General features: G+C 47.4%; 1 protein-coding gene across 3 annotated transcripts in view; it reads right to left on the bottom strand.

Moving 5' to 3' along the window:
- NHLRC2 (NHL repeat containing 2) overlaps window positions 1–22295 on the bottom strand; it is a 55802-nt gene that overhangs the window by 5765 nt on the left and 27742 nt on the right. For 2 of the 3 annotated variants that reach the window (XM_069754348.1, XM_069754349.1), the window contains 8 exons: window positions 20154–20306; window positions 18632–19090; window positions 15977–16098; window positions 15596–15725; window positions 8974–9052; window positions 7034–7265; window positions 5076–5198; window positions 1704–1913 (listed from right to left, as the gene is read on the bottom strand). In XM_069754348.1, the coding sequence (XP_069610449.1) occupies window positions 1704–1913; window positions 5076–5198; window positions 7034–7265; window positions 8974–9052; window positions 15596–15725; window positions 15977–16098; window positions 18632–19090; window positions 20154–20306 (1508 nt within the window). The remainder of the gene's footprint in view (window positions 1–1703; window positions 1914–5075; window positions 5199–7033; window positions 7266–8973; window positions 9053–15595; window positions 15726–15976; window positions 16099–18631; window positions 19091–20153; window positions 20307–22295) is intronic. The other variant, XM_069754350.1, reaches the window with a different exon arrangement.

Genomic DNA, 22295 nt, shown 5'->3' with positions numbered 1-22295 from the left:
TAACTTTATACGCAGACACAATCTGTTCTGATAGTTTGGTGCAATGTATCAGTGCAGGTAAAATAAGCCCAGGCTGGATACAACTGTATCGGAGAGACAGTCAGTCTTAAGAATAAAGTACAAGGTCAGGGAAGATTTCTTTTTCTGGCCAGTGGGTGTAATGATGTTTTTTTTCCATTCAATGGCAGCAAGCAGAGATCTTGAAAATGGTAAGGAGTTAAAAAAATGTACGAGAAAGTTGTAACAATGTTCATTACGTGGGGTTTAGCATTACCACACAAACATTGGAGACCCCAACAGTCTTCTATACAGCAGTGCCGGGGTGGAGAACACACGCTGACCGCTAATTAGCCTGGCCCACCGCAGCAACACGGGAAATTCAGATTTTACTAGGTCATGTACATAAAAAAAAAAAACAACCACAGAATTTTTTTGTGGATGTTTCCATCAAAATTGCAAATCGTGTGACATCCTATAGAGGGGAGGAGGCGCGAGAGTCAAAAAAAACAACAACAAAAAAAAAAAACGGGAGCTGGTGATGAGTTTGAGGTGCGCGGAGTTCATCAAGGAGGTTTTAGAGCAGAAAATCCAAATCTCAGAATTCCTCATACACCTGAAGCTTCTGCCCCGAAAACTGAATAAAAAGCCTCTGTGCACAAAGCCTCAGACCCAAGTTGTTTTTTGTATTTCCCGGTGCAGGTGTCGGCTTCTAGTAGGAGGCTGTGAGCACCGGCCGCACACCGTGCACGATCGCCGCCTGCTCCTGAGAACCACACGTACGGCACCATTCATGGCTAACCGCGGGTGAAGGCGCAGAGACAGATCTGGTGACAGAGGCAAAGAGTCAGGCAGGACGTGGGCTGGAATAGGGAACGGAAATTTTCACCGGGGATCAGATTGACGAGAGCCCAACCCCGTATAGAACCGGGAACTTGCTGTTCTGCAGGAGCCAGGGGAGCCGACGCGCCGGGAGCCGGGGGAGGGGGCCGACGCGCCGGGAGCCGGGGGAGGGGCCGACGCGTCGGGAGACACGGAGGGGGGGAATGGACGCATCAGGAGACGCGGGATGTGACGCATCAGGAGCCAGAGCGACGTATTGCAGCTCAGCACAAGATGGTCATATCCGGCCGCCACTGCTGGAGCAAGTAACAGGTGATTAGGAAGGCGGGGAGTCGTGCGAGCTGCAGACCTACACTGAAGGTATCCAGGGTGGTTTGATAATCAGCAGAGGGTCCGCTCCAGCTGATGAAGGCAGCCACAATGAGGAAAAGGAAAGGATCTTATGTCCTGCTATGACTAAGGGCTCTGTTCTGTGCCTGAAACGCGTCAGATTTCTTTTATATTTTTTATCAGACTCAATAAACATTACCATTTTATCAGAATGGGAGTGACGAGGTAAATCATTTTCTTTTGCTAACAGCTGATTAATGTTGGTCAGATTCCTACCGATCTGACCCCGGGGGGCCGCGTCCTCACCGACACATTACCGATGGCTCATCTTGAGAATCAATAAATTGTGACGGGACACAAGAATACCTACACTGTGACACGGATGGAATCCCTGGCCCGACCGACTGCAGCCTCGCGTGTGACGGAGACGCAGCAGTCCGGACGGGTAATCCGGTCAGCCATTCACGAGGTGCGCAGCTCATAGAAGGACATGAGAGATAGAAGAAGAATCACAATATTCACCAGTCACGCACCACAGACACCATCTTGGTTTCCATGTCTAGAACTTTTATCTGGTGATTATTGGTATCGGCAACGTACAGTAACCGTCCATCTGGAGCGGCGCAGAGACCTCCCGGTTCACTGAATGATGCCTCCATGAAGCTCGGGCCTGGAGCATTGCCCGCCTGCCCTGTACCCGCCAACGTGACACAGATCTTGGATTTCGGATCCACGGTTTTGATCTGAAAAAAAAAAAAAATCAATATAATAACTTTTGATTTCATCTAAGAGATTTCATGAAATGTCTCTGGAGAACGACGACTGCACATTTGTCTCCGCACGTTACGACCCAGATCATTAGTGATCGTCGTCAGGTCTGACCTGGAGTGAGCTTCCTCCACAAGCTGGATCCATAAACAGCATTTAGTCAGTGGTGGGACGATTTCCACCTGATCTGTGCTGCAGGGTTTTTCCAGAGGTGCTGCAGCTCCGCTCCTATAGAAGTGAATGTGAGCTGCAGAACTGAGAACGACCACTGCGCGGTGTACGGAGCAGAGCACAACTGGGGGCTGCAAACAGCGGACAAGTGAGGGGCCCGGGTGTCAGATCCCCACCATATCCAGTCAACAGCTCCTAAGCTGTATGAACTCCACAATACCCATAGAAATCAATGCAGCTCTGCTGCCTCCAGAAGCCTCCGCGCTCATGAGATTTGTCCTTTTATGTTCTATATTAATTTGACAGATAAAAAATTGCATCATGTTCCATAAGGGGCCAAATTACAGCGATACAAGGCAGCATGGCCACGGGGGGAGAAGAGCCGCGGCCCACCGGCTCCTGCCCACCGGGCCGCGGCCCACCGGCTCCAGCCCACCGGGCCGCGGCCCACCGGCTCCGGCCCACCGGGCCGCGGCCGACGGGCTCCAGCCCACCGGGCCGCGGCCGACGGGCTCCAGCCCACCGGGCCGCGGCCGACGGGCTTCAGCGCACCGGGCCGCGGCCGACAGGCTCCAGCGCACCGGGCCGCGGCCGACGACTAATCCTACTCCTGGAAATTGATTGGAAAAGCTTCCCCCACACAGACAGACAATCACCACCATTCTTCCATATGATATGAATGCTGAGTGTGATGTCACATAACAAAATGGATATTCCTTAATGGAAAAAAATTATAATTTTATTTAAAAAAAAAAAAAACCTCACTATTCACAAAATAAAAAAACAATAGGCAGCCTTCATGATGAAAAACGTGCGGCCTCCAAAAGACGTCAGCGCAATTTAACGCATTATTATATAACAAAAAAAAACTGATTACAGATTCAGAATTATGATTTCCGCACAAAGGACTCGATTTTGTGATTAATTGCAGCAGATTCAGAGGAACAAAAACATAAGACTCACATCATCCTCCAAATCATGGTCGAAATGCAGGATGAGGCGAGGAAGGGAAATATTCATCTGTAGCCCCCAACCTCCATCATAAAATACAGGAGGCGGAGAACTGAACCCGATCCCACCGCAGACGCAGAATGGTCACTACAAGATATCCAAAGTAGAGCCCATAACACCGGCAGTCCTATGTAACACCACAGACCGTGCTTACTGCATACAGCTGTGCTCAAAAGTTTACATACCCCGGCAGAATTTTTGCTTTCTTCACCTTTTTCAGAGAATATGAATGATGACACCAAAACTTTTCCTCCACTCATGGTCAGTGGTTGGGCGAAGCCGTTTATTGTCAGACTACTGTGTTTTCTCTTTGTAAATCATGATGACAACCCAAAACATCCTGATGACCCTGATCAAAAGTTCACATCCCCTGGTGATTTTGGCCTGATAACATGCACAGAAGGTGACACAAATGGGTGTGAATGGCTACTAAAGGTAACATCCTCACCTGTGACCTGTTTGCTTGTAATCAGTGTGTGTGCATAAAAGCTGAGTGAGTTTCTGGGATCCAGACAGACTCTTGCATCTTTCAGCCAGCCACTGACGTTTCTGGATTGTGAGTCTTGGGGAAAGCAAAAGAATCGTCAGCGGATCTACGGGAAAAGGTAGTTGAACTGTATAAAACAGGAAAGGGATACAAAAAGATATCCAAGGCACTGATAATGCCAGTCAGCAGCATTCACACTGTGATTAACAAATTGAAAATCAGGGGATCTGTAAAAACAAAACCACGGTCAGGTAAAGCAACAAAAATTTCGTCCACAACTGCCAGGAAAATTGTTCAGGATATAAAGAAAACCCCACAAATAACATCAGCTGAAATACAGGACTCTCTGAAAACTAGCGGTGTGGCTGATTCAAGATGCACAATAAGGAGGCACGTGAAGAAAAATGGCCTGCATGGTCGAATTTCCAGAAGAAAGACATTACTGCGCAAATGCCCCAAAGTATCTCACCAACAATACGCAAAACAGCACAGAGACAAGCCTCAAAACTTCTGGAACAAGGTAATTTGGAGTGATGAGACCAAAATTGAACTTTTTGGCCACAACCATAAACGTTACATTTGGAGAGAGGTCAACAAGGCATATGATGAAAGGAACACCATTCCTACTGTAAAGCACGGAGGTGGATCGCTAATGTTTTGGGAATGTGCGAGCTATAAAGGCACAGGAAACTTGGTCAAAGTTGAAGGAAAGATGAATGCAGCACGTTATCAGCAAATACTGAAGACAAATTTACAATCATCAGCCCGGAAGCTGCGCGTGGGACGTACTTGGACGTTCCAACATGATAACAATCCAAAACACAAGGCCAAATCAACCTGTCATTGGCTACAGGAGAACAAAGTGAAGGTTCTGGAGTGGCCATCTCAGTCTCCTGACCTCAATATCATTGAGCCTCTCTGGGGAGATCTCAAGCGCGCAGTTCATGCTAGACAGCCCAGGAATTTACAGGAACTGGAGGCTTTTTGCCAAGAAGAGTGGGCAGCTTTACCATCTGAGAAAATAAAGAACCTCATCCACAACTACCACAAAAGACTTCAAGCTGTCATTGATGTTAGAGGGGGCAATACACGGTATTAAGAAATGGGGTATGTGAACTTTTGATCAGGGTCATTTGGATGTTTTGGGTCATAATGATTTAAAAAGAGAAAACACAGATGTCTGACAATAAATGGCTTCACCCAACCACTAACCGTGAGTGGAGGAAAAGATTTGGTGTTATCATTCATATTCTTTGAAAAAAAGGTCAAGAAAGCAAAAATTCTGCCGGAGTATGTAAACTTTTGAGCACAACTGCATATGATTGACTCCGATTACATTATCACAACTCTAAATTTATTAATGTTTCACTAACGTTATTTATTTCTGTCAAGACTCACAAATCAGCACAAATACTTACATTTTATTTTCTGCCTTTTACTTAAAAAATAAAATGGAAATCAGTCTCACCTTGTGATTATATGAATCTGCCACATACAAGACCCCACTAGTGTGCGCCCAGGACACCCCCAACGGATGCTGCAGCTTCACATTAATCCCTGCTCCATCGACATCACCAAAGGCAAAAAGGTTCTGAGAAAGCAACAAAGTGCAAAAATCAATAGCAGAAGAAAGGAACACGGAAGATACCGAAACCACAAGTAGGCACAAGAATATAACTACTATAATACTGCCCCTATGTACAAGAATATAACTACTATAATACTGCTCCCTATGTACAAGAATATAACTACTATAATACTGCCCCTGTGTACAAGAATATATCTACTATAATACTGCTCCTGTGTACAAGAATATAACTACTATAATACTGCCCCTATGTACAAGAATATAACTACTATAATACTGCCCCTATGTACAAGAATATAACTACTATAATACTGCTCCTATGTACAAGAATATAACTACTATAATACTGCCCCTATGTACAAGAATATAACTACTATAATACTGCCTCCTATGTACAAGAATATAACTACTATAATACTGCCCCTATGTACAAGAATATAACTACTATAATACTGCTCCTATGTACAAGAATATAACTACTATAATACTGCTCCTATGTACAAGAATATAACTACTATAATACTGCTCCTATGTACAAGAATATAACTACTATAATACTGCTCCTATGTACAAGAATATAACTACTATAATACTGCTCCTATGTACAAGAATATAACTACTATAATACTGCTCCTATGTACAAGAATATAACTACTATAATACTGCTCCTATGTACAAGAATATAACTACTATAATACTGCTCCTATGTACAAGAATATAACTACTATAATACTGCCTCTATGTACAAGAATATAACTACTATAATACTGCCCCTATGTACAAGAATATAACTACTATAATACTGCCCCTATGTACAAGAATATAACTACTATAATACTGCTCCTATGTACAAGAATATAACTACTATAATACTGCTCCTATGTACAAGAATATAACTACTATAATACTGCTCCTATGTACAAGAATATAACTACTATAATACTGCTCCTATGTACAAGAATATAACTACTATAATACTGCTCCTATGTACAAGAATATAACTACTATAATACTGCTCCTATGTACAAGAATATAACTACTATAATACTGCCCCTATGTACAAGAATATAACTACTATAATACTGCCCCTATGTACAAGAATATAACTACTATAATACTGCCCCTATGTACAAGAATATAACTACTATAATACTGCCCCCTATGTACAAGAATATAACTACTATAATACTGCCCCTATGTACAAGAATATAACTACTATAATACTGCTTCTATGTACAAGAATATAACTACTATAATACTGCCCCTATGTACAAGAATATAACTACTATAATACTGCCCCTATGTACAAGAATATAACTACTATAATACTGCCCCTATGTACAAGAATATAACTACTATAATACTGCCCCCTATGTACAAGAATATAACTACTATAATACTGCCCCTATGTACAAGAATATAACTACTATAATACTGCTTCTATGTACAAGAATATAACTACTATAATACTGCTTCTATGTACAAGAATATAACTACTATAATACTGCCCCTATGTACTGCCCCTCAGCTCTGGCAACTTTTGAAAACTTCTTTAGCCAAGATGGGCAGATAAATTCCTCATCATTTAACACCAATAGTGTTGTTACTTTTGTCAGTAATGTTCCCCAATCCAGGAGATGCACGGATTTTTATCGATCTGGCGCGCAGTTCTCCTCCACAGGAGCATAATTCCCCAGTCTTGTTGTATTGGGGCATACAGAGCAGTTACGGGTGACGCAGTGCGGTTTTCCCGCACGTGCTCTCATGTCCGCCCGGCACACACAGACAGATCACTTCTCTCTGTATATTAGGGTGGTGGCCCCTTTATGAGAACATACCGTTGGATCGCGCTCGCCGCCCACGATATGTTTCACGGCTCCATCTTTCAAGGACACGCTCCTGATGGAGCTGCTCTCACTGTCGGCCACAAACAGGCAGCTCCAGGGGTCGCCACTACACACGGCCAGTCCGGACGGCTGAGCAAAGCCCGCCCTGTGGGGGTACGAATTGTTCCGATTCTCCTCGTTCCCGCTCCCAGCAAAGCGAATGCAGGATCCTGGAGGGAGGAGGCTGGAGAGGGAGAGAAGGACCTGATTACCACGATCCTGTAGAGCAGCACTCACCAGAAGACCCGACTTATAGACATGTGCTAGGCTCCACCCACTCATTAAAACTCCTCCCCTTTGTTTATGTGCTGTAGCGTCTTGATAATTATTTTCTGTCATCGCTACATAAATGACAATGTTCCCTCCACGTTCTGCCTATCGCCGTGCTCGTATCCATGGCTATAGGGCAATCAGGACAAGCTGCAGTATAAAGTATGGTGGAAAAGCAGAGCAGCAGCAGAGACTAAGAAGACAGAATGCGCACACTCCTGACAATGCAGCGGAGCTGAAGTGTAAAGCATGGTGGATGCATCACATCAACACAGCTAAGGGGGCAGCTGACGGGTTACAGAAAACAGAATAGTGAGCGCAGCTCTGGAGTATAATACAGGAGGTAACCCAGGATCAGTAATGTAATGTATGTACACAGTGACTGCACCAGCAGAATAGTGAGTGCAGCTCTGGAGTATAATACAGGAGGTAACTCAGGATCAGTAATGTAATGTATGTACACAGTGACTGCACCAGCAGAATAATGAGTGCAGCTCTGGAGTATAATACAGGATGTAACTCAGGATCAGTAATGTAATGTATGTGCATGGTGACTGCACCAGCAGAATAATGAGTGCAGCTCTGGAGTATAATACAGGATGTAACTCAGGATCAGTAATGTAATGTATGTAAACAGTGACTGCACCAGCAGAATAGTGAGTGCAGCTCTGGGGTATAATACAGGAGGTAACTCAGGATCAGTAATGTAATGTATGTACACAGTGACTGCACCAGCAGAATAGTGAGTGCAGCTCTGGAGTATAATACAGGATGTAACTCAGGATCAGTAATGTAATGTATGTACACAGTGACTGCACCAGCAGAATAGTGAGTTCCACTCTGGAGTATAATACAGGATGTAACTCAGGATCAGTGATGTAATGTATGTGCATGGTGACTGCATCAGAAGAATAGTGAGCGCAGCTCTGGAGTAGAATACATGAAGTTTTCATAAAATGATGTCTCCTGTGTGCTTCAAGGTGGGACATGGAGGAACGGTCTTCGCCAACCCCAACAGCCTCCTCTGTTTCATGTACCGGACATTATTTAGTGACCGGCCTCCTTTTTAAAATTCCACGCCGCCATAATTGTGTGTGCAACGTGGGAGCCGATGTCCCATATGCAGGACTTAATTTACGGAGTTGAGATCTCGATCTCCCCGTGAGCCACATCCGGCGCCATTTTATCGCAGTCCTGCATATGGGACGTCGGCTCCCACGTCGCACACACAATTATGGCGGCGTGGAATTTTAAAAAGGAGGCCGGTCACGGAATAAGTGTCCGATACAAGAAGCAGAGGAGGCAGCTGTGGGGGGCAGAGAACTAGAAGACACTACCCCCACGTTGTGCCCCAAAGCACAAAACGTCTTTTTATGAATACTTGATAAGGTGAGTTTTAAACAAGCACAGGCGGATCCTTCACATCAGGTATCAGAGGAGTCAGTATCAGAGGAGTCAGTATCAGAGGAGTCAGTATTATCAGGCTCCATCCTGCGGACGGCTTCTTTACAGGATGAAGATCATATAAACCTATGGAGGTCACTGTGAGATATCAGGAGCTGCACATTATAACATATGCTCATCCCTGCACTGAGGAGTCACTGCGGAGACCGACCACTCACCTGCCCCGGGGCAACGTCCCCTCCTCTAATAAAAGAGCCCAAATCTGATGAGTCCCGGCCATCGCGATCCACAGCACCCCTGCAAAAGAAGAAAGGGAATTATACAGGACCTGAAATCCAGAGGTTATATCAGTACTGGAGCGTTATAAGAGGCTGATATCAGTCACATATGGTGTAATGTCTGGAGGTTATATCAGTACTGGAGCGTTATAAGAGGGGCTGATATCAGTCACATATGGTGTAATGCCTGGAGGTTAGATCAGTACTGGAGCGTTATAAGAGGGGCTGATATCAGTCACATATGATGTAATGTCTGGAGGTTATATCAGTACTGGAGCGTTATAAGAGGGGCTGATATCAGTCACATATGGTGTAATGTCTGGAGGTTATATCAGTACTGGAGCGTTATAAGAGGCTGATATCAGTCACATATGGTGTAATGTCTGGGGGTTATATCAGTACTGGAGCGTTATAAGAGGCTGATATCAGTCACATATGATGTAATGTCTGGAGGTTATATCAGTACTGGAGCGTTATAAGAGGGGCTGATATCAGTCACATATGGTGTAATGTCTGGGGGTTATATCAGTACTGGAGCGTTATAAGAGGCTGATATCAGTCACATATGATGTAATGTCTGGAGGTTATATCAGTACTGGAGCGTTATAAGAGGCTGATATCAGTCACATATGGTGTAATGTCTGGAGGTTATATCAGTACTGGAGCGTTATAAGAGGCTGATATCAATCACATATGGTGTAATGTCTGGGGGTTATATCAGTACTGGAGCGTTATAAGAGGGGCTGATATCAGTCACATATGGTGTAATATCTGGAGGTTATATCAGTACTGGAGCGTTATAAGAGGCTGATATCAGTCACATATGGTGTAATGTCTGGAGGTTATATCAGTACTGGAGCGTTATAAGAGGGGCTGATATCAGTCACATATGGTGTAATATCTGGAGGTTATATCAGTACTGGAGCGTTATAAGAGGCTGATATCAGTCACATATGGTGTAATGTCTGGGGTTATATCAGTACTGGAGCATTATAAGAGGGGCTGATATCAGTCACATATGGTGTAATATCTGGAGGTTATATCAGTACTGGAGCGTTATAAGAGGCTGATATCGGTCACATATGGTGTAATGTCTGGGGGTTATATCAGTACTGGAGCGTTATAAGAGGCTGATATCAGTGACATATGGTGTAATGTCTGGAGGTTATATCAGTACTGGAGCGTTATAAGAGGGGCTGATATCAGTCACATATGGTGTAATATCTGGAGGTTATATCAGTACTGGAGCGTTATAAGAGGGGCTGATATCAGTCACATATGGTGTAATATCTGGAGGTTATATCAGTACTGGAGCGTTATAAGAGGGGCTGATATCAGTCACATATGGTGTAATGTCTGGGGGTTATATCAGTACTGGAGCGTTATAAGAGGGGCTGATATCAGTCACATATGGTGTAATGTCTGGAGGTTATATCAGTACTGGAGCGTTATAAGAGGGGCTGATATCAGTCACATATGGTGTAATGTCTGGAGGTTATATCAGTACTGGAGCGTTATAAGAGGGGCTGATATCAGTCACATATGGTGTAATGTCTGGAGGTTATATCAGTACTGGAGCGTTATAAGAGGGGCTGATATCAGTCACATATGGTGTAATGTCTGGAGGTTATAAGAGGCTGATATCAGTCACATATGGTGTAATGTCTGGAGGTTATATCAGTACTGGAGCGTTATAAGAGGGGCTGATATCAGTCACCTATGATGTAATGTCTGGAGGTTATAAGAGGGGCTGATATCAGTCACATATGGTGTAATGTCTGGAGGTTATATCAGTACTGGAGCGTTATAAGAGGCTGATATCAGTGACATATGGTGTAATGTCTGGAGGTTATATCAGTACTGGAGCGTTATAAGAGGCTGATATCAGTCACATATGGTGTAATGTCTGGAGGTTATAAGAGGCTGATATCAGTCACATATGGTGTAATGTCTGGAGGTTATATCAGTACTGGAGCGTTATAAGAGGCTGATATCAGTCACATATGGTGTAATGTCTGGAGGTTATATCAGTGCTGGAGCGTTATAAGAGGGGCTGATATCAGTCACATATGATGTAATGTCTGGGGGTTATATCAGTACTGGAGTGTTATAAGAGGCTGATATCAGTCACATATGATGTAATGTCTGGGGGTTATATCAGTACTGGAGCGTTATAAGAGGCTGATATCAGTCACATACGGTGTAATGTCTGGAGGTTATATCAGTATTATAGGTCTGCATTATTCGGACAGAGCTATAATTTATGCCGCCCGCTCATCTGTATTGTCAGGAGGAGTATTCGATCCTTTCCCCCATGCTTTACACTGTAGCTCTGCTTACTCATGCAGAAGGAAATCAGTAGAGAAAGATGTAGATTGTTATTACAGTGAACACTGATTAAACTATAAGCAATTTAACATAATAATAGATAAATCAGAAATTGGCGCACAGAGGGGAGGAGACTGACTGTGGGCGGGGCTGCAATATTCCCGATTCCACCATTAGATTCCTCATTACCTTTTTTTGCCATCACCATTGACGCTGATCGTTTATTTCAGGGTTTGGAGAATGGCTGCGCAGAGTCCAGATGGCGAGACCCCAGGAGCAGCGGTTACACCTGGGGGAGCGCGGGGACACGTCACATGATGTCATTATAATGGCTGCTCAGAGTCCAGATGGCGAGACCCCAGGAGTAGCGGTTACACCTGGGGGAGCGCGGGGACACGTCACATGATGTCATTATAATGGCTGCTCAGAGTCCAGATGGCGAGACCCCAGGAGTAGCGGTTACACCTGGGGGAGCGCGGGGACACGTCACATGATGTCATTATAATGGCTGCTCAGAGTCCGGATGGTGAGACCCCAGGAGCAGCGGTCACACCGGGGGAGCGCGGGGACACGTCACATGATGTCATTATAATGGCTGCTCAGAGTCCGGATGGCGAGACCCCAGGAGCAGCAGTCACACCTGGGGGAGCACGGGGACACGTCACATGATGTCATTATAATGGCTGCTCAGAGTCCGGATGGCGAGACCCCAGGAGCAGCAGTCACACCTGGGGGAGCACGGGGACAAGTCACATGAGGTCATTATAATGGCTGCTCAGAGTCCGGATGGTGAGACCCCAGGAGCAGCGGTCACACCGGGGGAGCACGGGGACAAGTCACATGATGTCATTATAATGGCTGCTCAGAGTCCGGATGGTGAGACCCCAGGAGCAGCGGTCACACCGGGGGAGCACGGGGACAAGTCACATGATGTCATTATAATGGCTGCTCAGAGTCCGGATGGTGAGACCCCAGGAGCAGCGGTCACACCGGGGGAGCGCGGGGAAACGTCACATGATGTCATTATAATGGCTGCTCAGAGTCCGGATGGTGAGACCCCAGGAGCAGCGGTTACACCTGGGGGAGTGCGGGAACACGTCACATGATGTCATTATAATGGCTGCTGTTACATAATACACAGTCCCGCTGCATCCTCCTCCGTTCACGTTCTCCACTATGCTTCGTGGTGGGCGGGGGGCTTCTCGATGTCCCGTGGGGGCAGCAGACGATCCTGATAAGTATCTAGTATCATGTATGTGTGGAGCTTCCATTAATTACAGGTAATTGCAGATAATCCGCGCTGCGATAGCAGAAACTCTCCACAGACTATCAGGCGTCTCCATCGTCCCCTCCCCCGCGTCGTTTCTCGTTGCGAGGAATCGTGACGGCCGCTTCCCCCATCACATGTAATTGGCGACTTGCTGACAGCTCATTGTGCCGTTTAATCACAGGGAATATTTATATTTATCACGGCGTGAAGAAAAAGTCGCCATCACAGCCACGGGAACAATGCAGGAAGATTACAGCTCCGGAGGAAGTGAACGGGGGCCACAGTTGACCACCAGGTGACTCGGTGCAGCCTGTGAGGACCCCGATCAGTGACACTACTGACCCTTGCAGGGTCGTCCATGACCACAAGCTGCTGCTTCTTCTGAGCTTTCCAGCCATGCGGTTCCTGCAGCCGGCACAGCGATATCTGCAGGATCGTGGGCATTTATTGGCAGCACGAGGCCCAGTATGGCGATAGAGGCACGTACCCCTGCAGGAGGCGGACAGGTACTAATCCTGTGCGACATCCTAGAGCATGAGGAAAATACCTAAATAACGATACGGGTCAAGCCGAATGATGGACGCTATCTTGGGTCTATCTTACCCAACACCAATCCCTTCTTGTGCACACAAGCCACACCCCTTTATCTCAGACCACACCCACATGTCCAAGAACGGCACAAGTCGGGTGCGACGCAGTTAAGGATTCTTTTTTGGAGGGCGCTAACTGAATTTGTTCTGGTGATGTTAATTATTGCTGGTTACCCCAGGATTTCTAAAGAATGCAAAATACCCCAAACATCAGAAATCAGCAAATAAAATATGTAAGAACTGATGATGTAGAGATCCGGAGGCTGCGGTGCGGCTCATGGCTTCTGCTTGCTCAGTGCAGCATTTTGCAGACAGCCATGAAAAACCAGAACTTCAGTAACGTCACAAATGGCCCAAAAGTTACTCCGACATCTTCCATGGCCGCAGCCCTAAACTGGCGAAGTGGAAGGGTTCTGCACGATGCTGATGTAATGCTATATTACTGACAGGTGTGTCTACTTCAGCCATACTATGGATGAGATCCTGGTGAGAGAAGGTTTGTGTCACAAGCAATGTATTGGGTCCCGATTTCACCATTATTGCACCCAATAGAACTCTGGAATCGGAGGAGACTCCTGACATCTTCATCCAACCCACCCTGAACAAACTACTACACAGCATGAACGCAAGTACTGGGATAAGAATACAGCAATTAACCGGAGCCAGCATGGGTTTGTAACAAACAAGTCATGCCAGACTAATCTAATTTCCTTCTATGATGGAATCACTGACTGGGTGGATTAGAAAAATGCAGTAGATATAGTATATCTCGCCTTCAACAAAGCATTTGATAAAGTATCTCACACCATCCTTATTGAAGAAATGATCAAGTATGGGACTGACAAGGCTACGATTAGGTGGATTGATAACAGGCTCAGTGATTGTACTCAAAGAGTGGTGATAAATGGTTGCACAACCAATTGGAAGAGTGTTTCAAGTGGGGACCACAAGGCTCTATCCTGGGCCCAGCATTACAAGTAGGGCCCACAAGTCTCTGTCCTAGCCCCAGTGTTGTTCAGCATTTTTATCAATTATTTAGAAGAAGGAATGGAGGATAAACTGATTAAATTTGATGAAGACAAGGCTATGAAAGATAGATAACATTAGAGAAGACCGGGATCTAAATTCAGAAGAATCTAAACAAACTAACAGTAAGCAGTGACTAACAGAATGGTTTTTAACAGGTAGAAATGCAAAGTCCTACATCTGTGCAAGAAAAATGAAAAAAGCATCTACAGAATGGGAGTAATAGAACTAAGCAACAGCACGTGTGAAAAAGACTTGGGTATACGAATAGATCACAGACTGCACATGAGTCAACAGTGTGATGCAGCGGCAAAAAAGGCAAAGTTCTAGGATGTATTAAGAGAAGCGTAGAGTTTAGTTCACGTGAAGTAATATCCTCCTCTACTCCGCCTTGGTCAGGCCTCATCTGAAATACTGGGTCCAGTTTTGGGCTCCACATGCTAAAAAAACGACATTAACAAACTGGATCAAGGTCAGAGAAGAGCGACCAGAATGGTGAGTGGCCTGCACAGTATGTCCTACGAGGAACAGTTACAGGATCTGGGAATGTTTAGCTGCAAAAAAGAAGGCTAAGAGGAGACTTAATAGCCATCTACAAATATCTATGGGGCTGTCACAGTGTAGAAGGATCATCATTATTCTCATTTGCACATGGAAACATCAGAAGCAATGGACACACGGAAACGGAATGGGAGAAGAGACAGGTCAGATATTAGAAAAAAAACTTTTTGACAGTGAGGCTGATCAATGAGTAGAACAGGCGGCCACGAGAGGTGGTGAGTTCTCCTTCAATGGAAGTCTTCACACAGAGGCTGGACAGACATCTGTCTGAGACGGTTTAGTGACTCCGGCATTGAGCAGGGGGTGGGCCGATGACCCCGGAGGTCCCTTCCAACTCTAACATCCTATGACACGACAACGCTGCATAGTAAATATGGAATAGACTCCAGGGTTTGCATCATATAACCATAGCTGCAGCCGTGTGCACGGTCAGCGCCAGGGATCGTGCCACATTATACTTCACAGAGGTTTGATTCCAATGGTCGCACTTGTTAAAATCCTTGTAAAAGTGTTGACTGGACCAAATAAAAAAAAAAACTTTACTGGGAGCAGGAACGTGGTGAAATCTGGCCGCTCTGGTTGTCTATGCTACCCTTCTACTGTCACAGGACCAGATCTGAGACGGAAGATCATCACTTCTGGTGCCGTCACAGACCACCAAAGCAGCGACAGCTGGCCAGGCGGTTCAGCAAGTTCTCTCTACCATCCATCACCCCAATAAAGTTTTTATTGATCCCAAGAGGCTCGTTTAAGACAAATAACTGCAGAAGATAAAACACAGGCGCACCTTGAGAGCCAAAGGCAACATCCCATGGCGAGCTGATCGGCTGCTGTTCTCCTGGAGCGCCACCTTCCCTGTCTACACCCTGAGTGCCGATCCCAGCCACGGTGCTCACCCACAGGGTGCCCAGATCAACCTGGCAGCAAGAACAGAAAGAGGGAGAATTAATACAGGATAGATAATTAATAGATGACAGATAATAGAAACATTAAAATAGAGGCAAATTCACACACAATAACAACCCAACAGTCTAATTGCAACACTTTTGGCCGACAATCTTCTCCATTGTGGCCTGTTGTCTGTCCCCCTCCATTAACAGATGACGCGATGATTCGGAGCCAGGGACACAGGGGCCTGGAGCATTTTGCATGGACAGATAATTCGCACCTTCCTGATGAGGTGATTTTCCGTATCGGCCACGTAGATGGTTTTATCTTGTATAGCGACGCCTTGAGGGGAGTTAAATAAGCAGTGAGAGAAGCCTCCGTCCCTCCAGCCGCTGCCAGGACCTGCACAGAACAGAACATCCCGTCACAAGGATATACATAAGTCGGCTTCTTCTGAGCAGATTTCATCCACCGCCGACTGTCTGATCCAGGAAGACGTGCTAATGACATTCACCGGGCGCAGGAGCAGGGCAGAGGATGCAGGAGCAGGGCGGGGGGGTGTTTGGAGGGGATGCAGGAGCAGAGCCGGCGCAGGAGCAGGGCGGGGGACGCAGGAGCAGGGCGGGGGACGCAGGAGGAGCAGGGCCGGCGCAGGGTGGGGGACGCAGGAGCAGGGCAGAGGATGCAGGAGCAGGGCGGGGGGGTGTTTGGAGGGGATGCAGGAGCAGAGCCGGCGCAGGAGCAGGGCGGGGGACGCAGGAGGAGCAGGGCCGGCGCAGGGCGGGGGACGCAGGAGCAGGGCTGGGGACGCAGGAGCAGAAGCAGGGCCGGCGCAGGGCGGGGGAAGGGACTATGCCTTCAAAAGGACTAATTATGCATAGGGATACTATCTCTTAGACTAGCATACAGGAGAGCTTTGTCTGCACCTTATATACAACAGAACAACACTTATATACTATACTAGCTATTGAACCCGTTCTACGCCCGGGTGGCTAGCATCTATATTGGTAACATAGTAACAAAGTTAGTAAAGCCGAAAAAAGACATTTGTCCATCCAGTTCAGCCTATATTCCATCATAATAAATCCCCAGATCTACGTCCTTCTACAGAACCTAATAATTGTATGATACAATATTGTTCTGCTCCAGGAAGACATCCAGGCCTCTCTTGAACCCCTCGACTGAGTTCGCCATCACCACCTCCTCAGGCAAGCAATTCCAGATTCTCACTGCCCTAACAGTAAAGAATCCTCTTCTATGTTGGTGGAAAAACCTTCTCTCCTCCAGACGCAAAGAATGCCCCCTTGTGCCCCTGCTATATGGTCTCCATCCTGTCATGAGCTGCTCCATCCTGCACCCCCATTCTGACATGTGCTGCACCCATCCTGTGCCCCCATCCTGCCATGTGTTGCACCCATCTTGCGCCCCCATTGTGACATGTTCTGCACCCATCCTGCGCCCCCGTTCTGACATGTTCTGCACCCATCCTGCGCCTCCGTTCTGTCATGTGCTGCTCCCATCCTGTCATGTGCTGCTCCCATCCTGCGCCCCTGTTCTTTCATGTGCTGCTGCCATCCTGCGCCCCCGTTATGTCATGTGCTGCTCCCATCCTGCGCCCCCGTTATGTCATGTGCTGCTCCCATCCTGCGCCCCCGTTATGTCATGTGCTGCTCCCATCCTGCGCCCCCGTTCTGTCATGTGCTGCTCCCATCCTGCGCCCCCGTTCTGTCATGTGCTGCTCCCATCCTGCACCCCCGTTCTGTCATGTGCTGCTCCCATCCTGCGCCCCCGTTCTGTCATGTGCTGCTCCCATCCTGCGCCCCCGTTCTGTCATGTGCTGCTCCCATCCTGCGCCCCCGTTCTGTCATGTGCTGCTCCCATCCTGCGCCCCCATTCTGTCATGTGCTGCTCCCATCCTGCGCCCCCGTTCTGTCATGTGCTGCTCCCATCCTGCGCCCCTGTTCTGTCATGTGCTGCTCCCATCCTGCGCCCCCGTTCTGTCATGTGCTGCTCCCATCCTGCGCCCCCATTCTGTCATGTGCTGCTCCCATACTGCGCCCCCATTCTGTCATGTGCTGCTCCCATCCTGCGCCCCCGTTCTGTCATGTGCTGCTGCCATCCTGTGCCCCCATTCTGTCATGTGCTGCTCCCATCCTGCGCCCCCTTTCTGTCATGTGCTGCTCCCATCCTGCGCCCCCGTTCTGTCATGTGCTGCTCCCATCCTGCGCCCCCATTCTGTCATGTGCTGCTCCCATCCTGCGCCCCCGTTCTGTCATGTGCTGCTCCCATCCTGTGCCCCCGTTCTGTCATGTGCTGCTCCCATCCTGTGCCCCCATTCTGTCATGTGCTGCTCCCATCCTGCGCCCCCGTTCTGTCATGTGCTGCTCCCATCCTGTGCCCCCATTCTGTCATGTGCTGCTTTGGTTCTCTCGAGTTTGATACAGCTATCGCTATGTACACAGTAGTGCAGGGAGGAAGTAGGGAGAGCATATTATCAGCGCACACACTGGAGGTCACAACGACTCGCTGGCACCTGCTCAGAAGATCCCTGAATGCAGCGCCCACATGAGGGAGGAGGAGGTACAGATTGTGGTGCAGGCGCGGGGGTAGTACTGTAATGAGGACAGGAGGCAGGGATTTCTTACAGCACCGCACGCCCCAAAGCCTGGAAGAAATCATTAACATAAGAATATAGGATTTCTCAGCATCAGAACCATTAATATGGCGCAGACTGGTAGGACCAGTGTGGCATTTCTATCACCTGTATGCCCAGATTAATAGGTCATACACATCCGGGGGAACAGATTCCTTTCAAAAGACAGGACAGGGTTTAAGAAATCCTCAGCTGGGAGATAGAATTTATAAAAAGAGAACACATGATGGAAGCACACCACCATGCTCGCCAATTCCAGAGCCAGTATGATCCCGTTCTCACCTCCCACCGTGTGCAGGATTCGGCCGTCCTTGGACACGACCAGGATTCTGTGATGTCCGGTATCAGAGATCACCAAGGTGTCCCCCGACGGATCTACGACCACCTTACCAGGAAAGAGCAGCGGTGACGGAGGCAGCGTGTCCCTGTACAGCCGCCGCGGTGGGATCCGGTCCTCCTTTATTTCACGTCTCTCCTTGTAGAACTTTAGCGCCATAGAAGTGAAGAGGAACAAGTTCTCCTTGTGTCCTTCTCCCACCAGAGAGAACAGGAGGTTTCCCTGGGGGCCGAGCAGGACGAGCGTCGGCCAGCAAGACACCTGCAGCTCCTGCCACAAGGTGGCGTCGGCGTCGTTCACCACCGGGTGGCTGATGCTGTACCGCAGGACGGCGCTCTTTATATTATCCAGAACCCGCTCGTTAGGAAACTTGGCTGAATGCACCCCGATAACGACGAGTCCGTCTGCAGAAAGAAAGCGCGTTAGATCTACCAGGACGGCAAGGTGAGAATTAACACAGAATATTCCTGCAGATCAATGGGAGAAATGGCCGCGGACACGAAGGGAGCGACTCCTGGCATTCTTATTACTATTATATTATTGTACAATCGCTGCTGGAGGTTCCCTTTACGTGATGATGAATGGTGGAGGATAATGGAGGCCGTGATGAGAAAAGGCCGGATCCATCGTCCGTCCCTCTGCCCCTCTCGCTTCATGCAGACATATCCTGCGACTAGTCCCCTTCTGTAGACGCTGACACTTAAAGCCCCCGAAAGGACGAGCCCGTCATCAGTCACAGTGATTCTCCGCACTGCCACCCCTCCTGACTCCCCCATAGACATGGACGCTCAGCGGGGCACTCGTGGTCTAATGCCCTGACGCCTCCCGCTTCACTTCCTGCCTGATTTACAGTTTATTTGCTGGATTTCTCCTGCCTGGCACATCAGATCTCTACAGGCTCCCTATAACGGCCAGGTCCTTCTCTCTGAGGAGTCGGGGGCCACACACCCCTGAAGGCGGACAGCTTTATTCTGGGGTGTAATGGAGCCTGTAGATCTATACCCCACATGTAGTCTCGGGTCAGTATATGCCCTATATGTTACCCCAATACCCTACAGACTGTATACAGGAGGGGGCAGTACACATATAATGCAGCCACCCCCGACCCTCGGCTCCTGCCCTTCCCCTATGACCCGGCTGCACTCTGCAGGATAGATATATTGGGGGCACTCGTGCTGCGATCCCTGTAGTCGGGGGCCACACACCCCTGAAGGCGGACAGCTTTATTCTGGGGTGTAATGGAGCCTGTAGATCTATACCCCACGTGTAGTCTCGGGTCAGTATATGCCCTATATGTTACCCCAATGCCCTACAGACTGTACACAGGAGGGGGCAGTACACATGTAATGCAGCCACCCCCGACCCTCGGCTCCTGCCCTTCCCCTATAACCCGGCTGCACTCTGCAGGATAGATATATTGGGGGCACTTGTGCTGCGGTCCCTGAAGAGTCGCGGCAGAACCAGTACCTGAGTCCGAGAAGCGCTGCTCCAGGCCGTGCAGGTCAGGGAGGATGTGCATACAGTTGATGCAACAATAGGTGAAAAAATCCAACAGCACAACCTTCCCTGCGAGATCCCGGTGTAGGGAAATGGCGCTGTCCGTGTTCAGCCATTCTAAACCTGCAAAGAGAAAAATAAAACACAAGAAAGATAAAAGCAGCAATGAATGCGGAGACACAAGAGCAGCGCTCCCTGCTGAGGCCTGCAAATTGTGCATCAAAAAAGCAGCATCATAACCACAGGAGGAGCAGATACACAATGATGGGGGTCCTGTAACCGGCATCACATCAGCAGACAGGACTCAGCTTTATCAGAAAGAAAAGTGCGACCGATGAACACAGATTGTGCAATCTCCCCCGGATACTACACCTCAACGTGAACAGGTTACAATTCTGCAGAGCTGAAATCTCACAACATTCCCCCCAATCCCATCACCGCAACTGCTTATATTCTGCATATGAGGCCACACGGTGCGATCGACTGCACGCATGAATTTCCATCCACCTGCACTGGTCTCATGGCCACACATTTATAATCGGATTGTCGCTGTCTGCTGCTCGATTCAGTGACGCAGACGCTGCACCGTACGGCATATGTGTGTACAGGATAAATAATATATGCACAGTGACTGCACCAGCAGAATAGTGAGTGCAGCTCTGGGGTATAATACAGGAGGTAACTCAGGATCAGTAATGTAATGTATGTACACAGTGACTGCACCAGCAGAATAGGGAGTGCAGCTCTGGAGTATAATACAGGAGGTAACTCAGGATCAGTAATGTAATGTATGTACACAGTGACTGCACCAGCAGAATAGTGAGTGCAGCTCTGGGGTATAATACAGGATGTAACTCAGGATCAGTAATGTAATGTATGTACACAGTGACTGCACCAGCAGAATAGTGAGTGCAGCTCTGGGGTATAATACAGGATGTAACTCAGGATCAGTAATGTAATGTATGTACACAGTGACTGCACCAGCAGAATAGTGAGTGCAGCTCTGGGGTATAATACAGGAGGTAACTCAGGATCAGTAATGTAATGTATGTACACAGTGACTGCACCAGCAGAATAGTGAGTGCAGCTCTGGAGAATAATACAGGATGTAACTCAGGATCAGTAATGTAATGTATGTACACAGTGACTGCACCAGCAGAATAGTGAGTGCAGCTCTGGAGTATAATACAGGATGTAACTCGGGATCAGTAATGTAATGTATGTACACAGTGACTGCACCAGCAGAATAGTGAGTGCAGCTCTGGAGTATAATACAGGATGTAACTCAGGATCAGTAATGTAATGTATGTACACAGTGACTGCACCAGCAGAATAGTGAGTGCAGCTCTGGAGTATAATACAGGATGTAACTCAGGATCAGTAATGTAATGTATGTACACAGTGACTGCACCAGCAGAATAGTGAGTGCAGCTCTGGAGAATAATACAGGATGTAACTCAGGATCAGTAATGTAATGTATGTACACAGTGACTGCACCAGCAGAATAGTGAGTGCAGCTCTGGAGAATAATACAGGATGTAACTCAGGATCAGTAATGTAATGTATGTACACAGTGACTGCACCAGCAGAATAGTGAGTGCAGCTCTGGAGTATAATACAGGATGTAACTCGGGATCAGTAATGTAATGTATGTACACAGTGACTGCACCAGCAGAATAGTGAGTGCAGCTCTGGGGTATAATACAGGATGTAACTCAGGATCAGTAATGTAATGTATGTACACAGTGACTGCACCAGCAGAATAGTGAGTGCAGCTCTGGGGTATAATACAGGATGTAACTCAGGATCAGTAATGTAATGTATGTACACAGTGACTGCACCAGCAGAATAGTGAGTGCAGCTCTGGGGTATAATACAGGATGTAAATCAGGATCAGTAATGTAATGTATGTACACGGTGACTGCACCAGCAGAATAATGAGTGCAGCTCTGGAGTATAATACAGGAAGTAACTCAGGATCAGTAATGTAATGTATGTACACAGTGACTGCACCAGCAGAATAGTGAGTGCAGCTCTGGGGTATAATACAGGGTGTAACTCAGGATTAGTAGTGTAATGTATGTGCGCAGTGACTCCACTCTTCCCCATCAC

The sequence above is a fragment of the Ranitomeya imitator genome, chromosome 2, assembly GCF_032444005.1.
Source record: "Ranitomeya imitator isolate aRanImi1 chromosome 2, aRanImi1.pri, whole genome shotgun sequence".
NCBI classification, from domain to species: Eukaryota; Metazoa; Chordata; class Amphibia; order Anura; family Dendrobatidae; genus Ranitomeya; species Ranitomeya imitator.
This window is presented reverse-complemented; position numbering and strand designations above follow the sequence as displayed.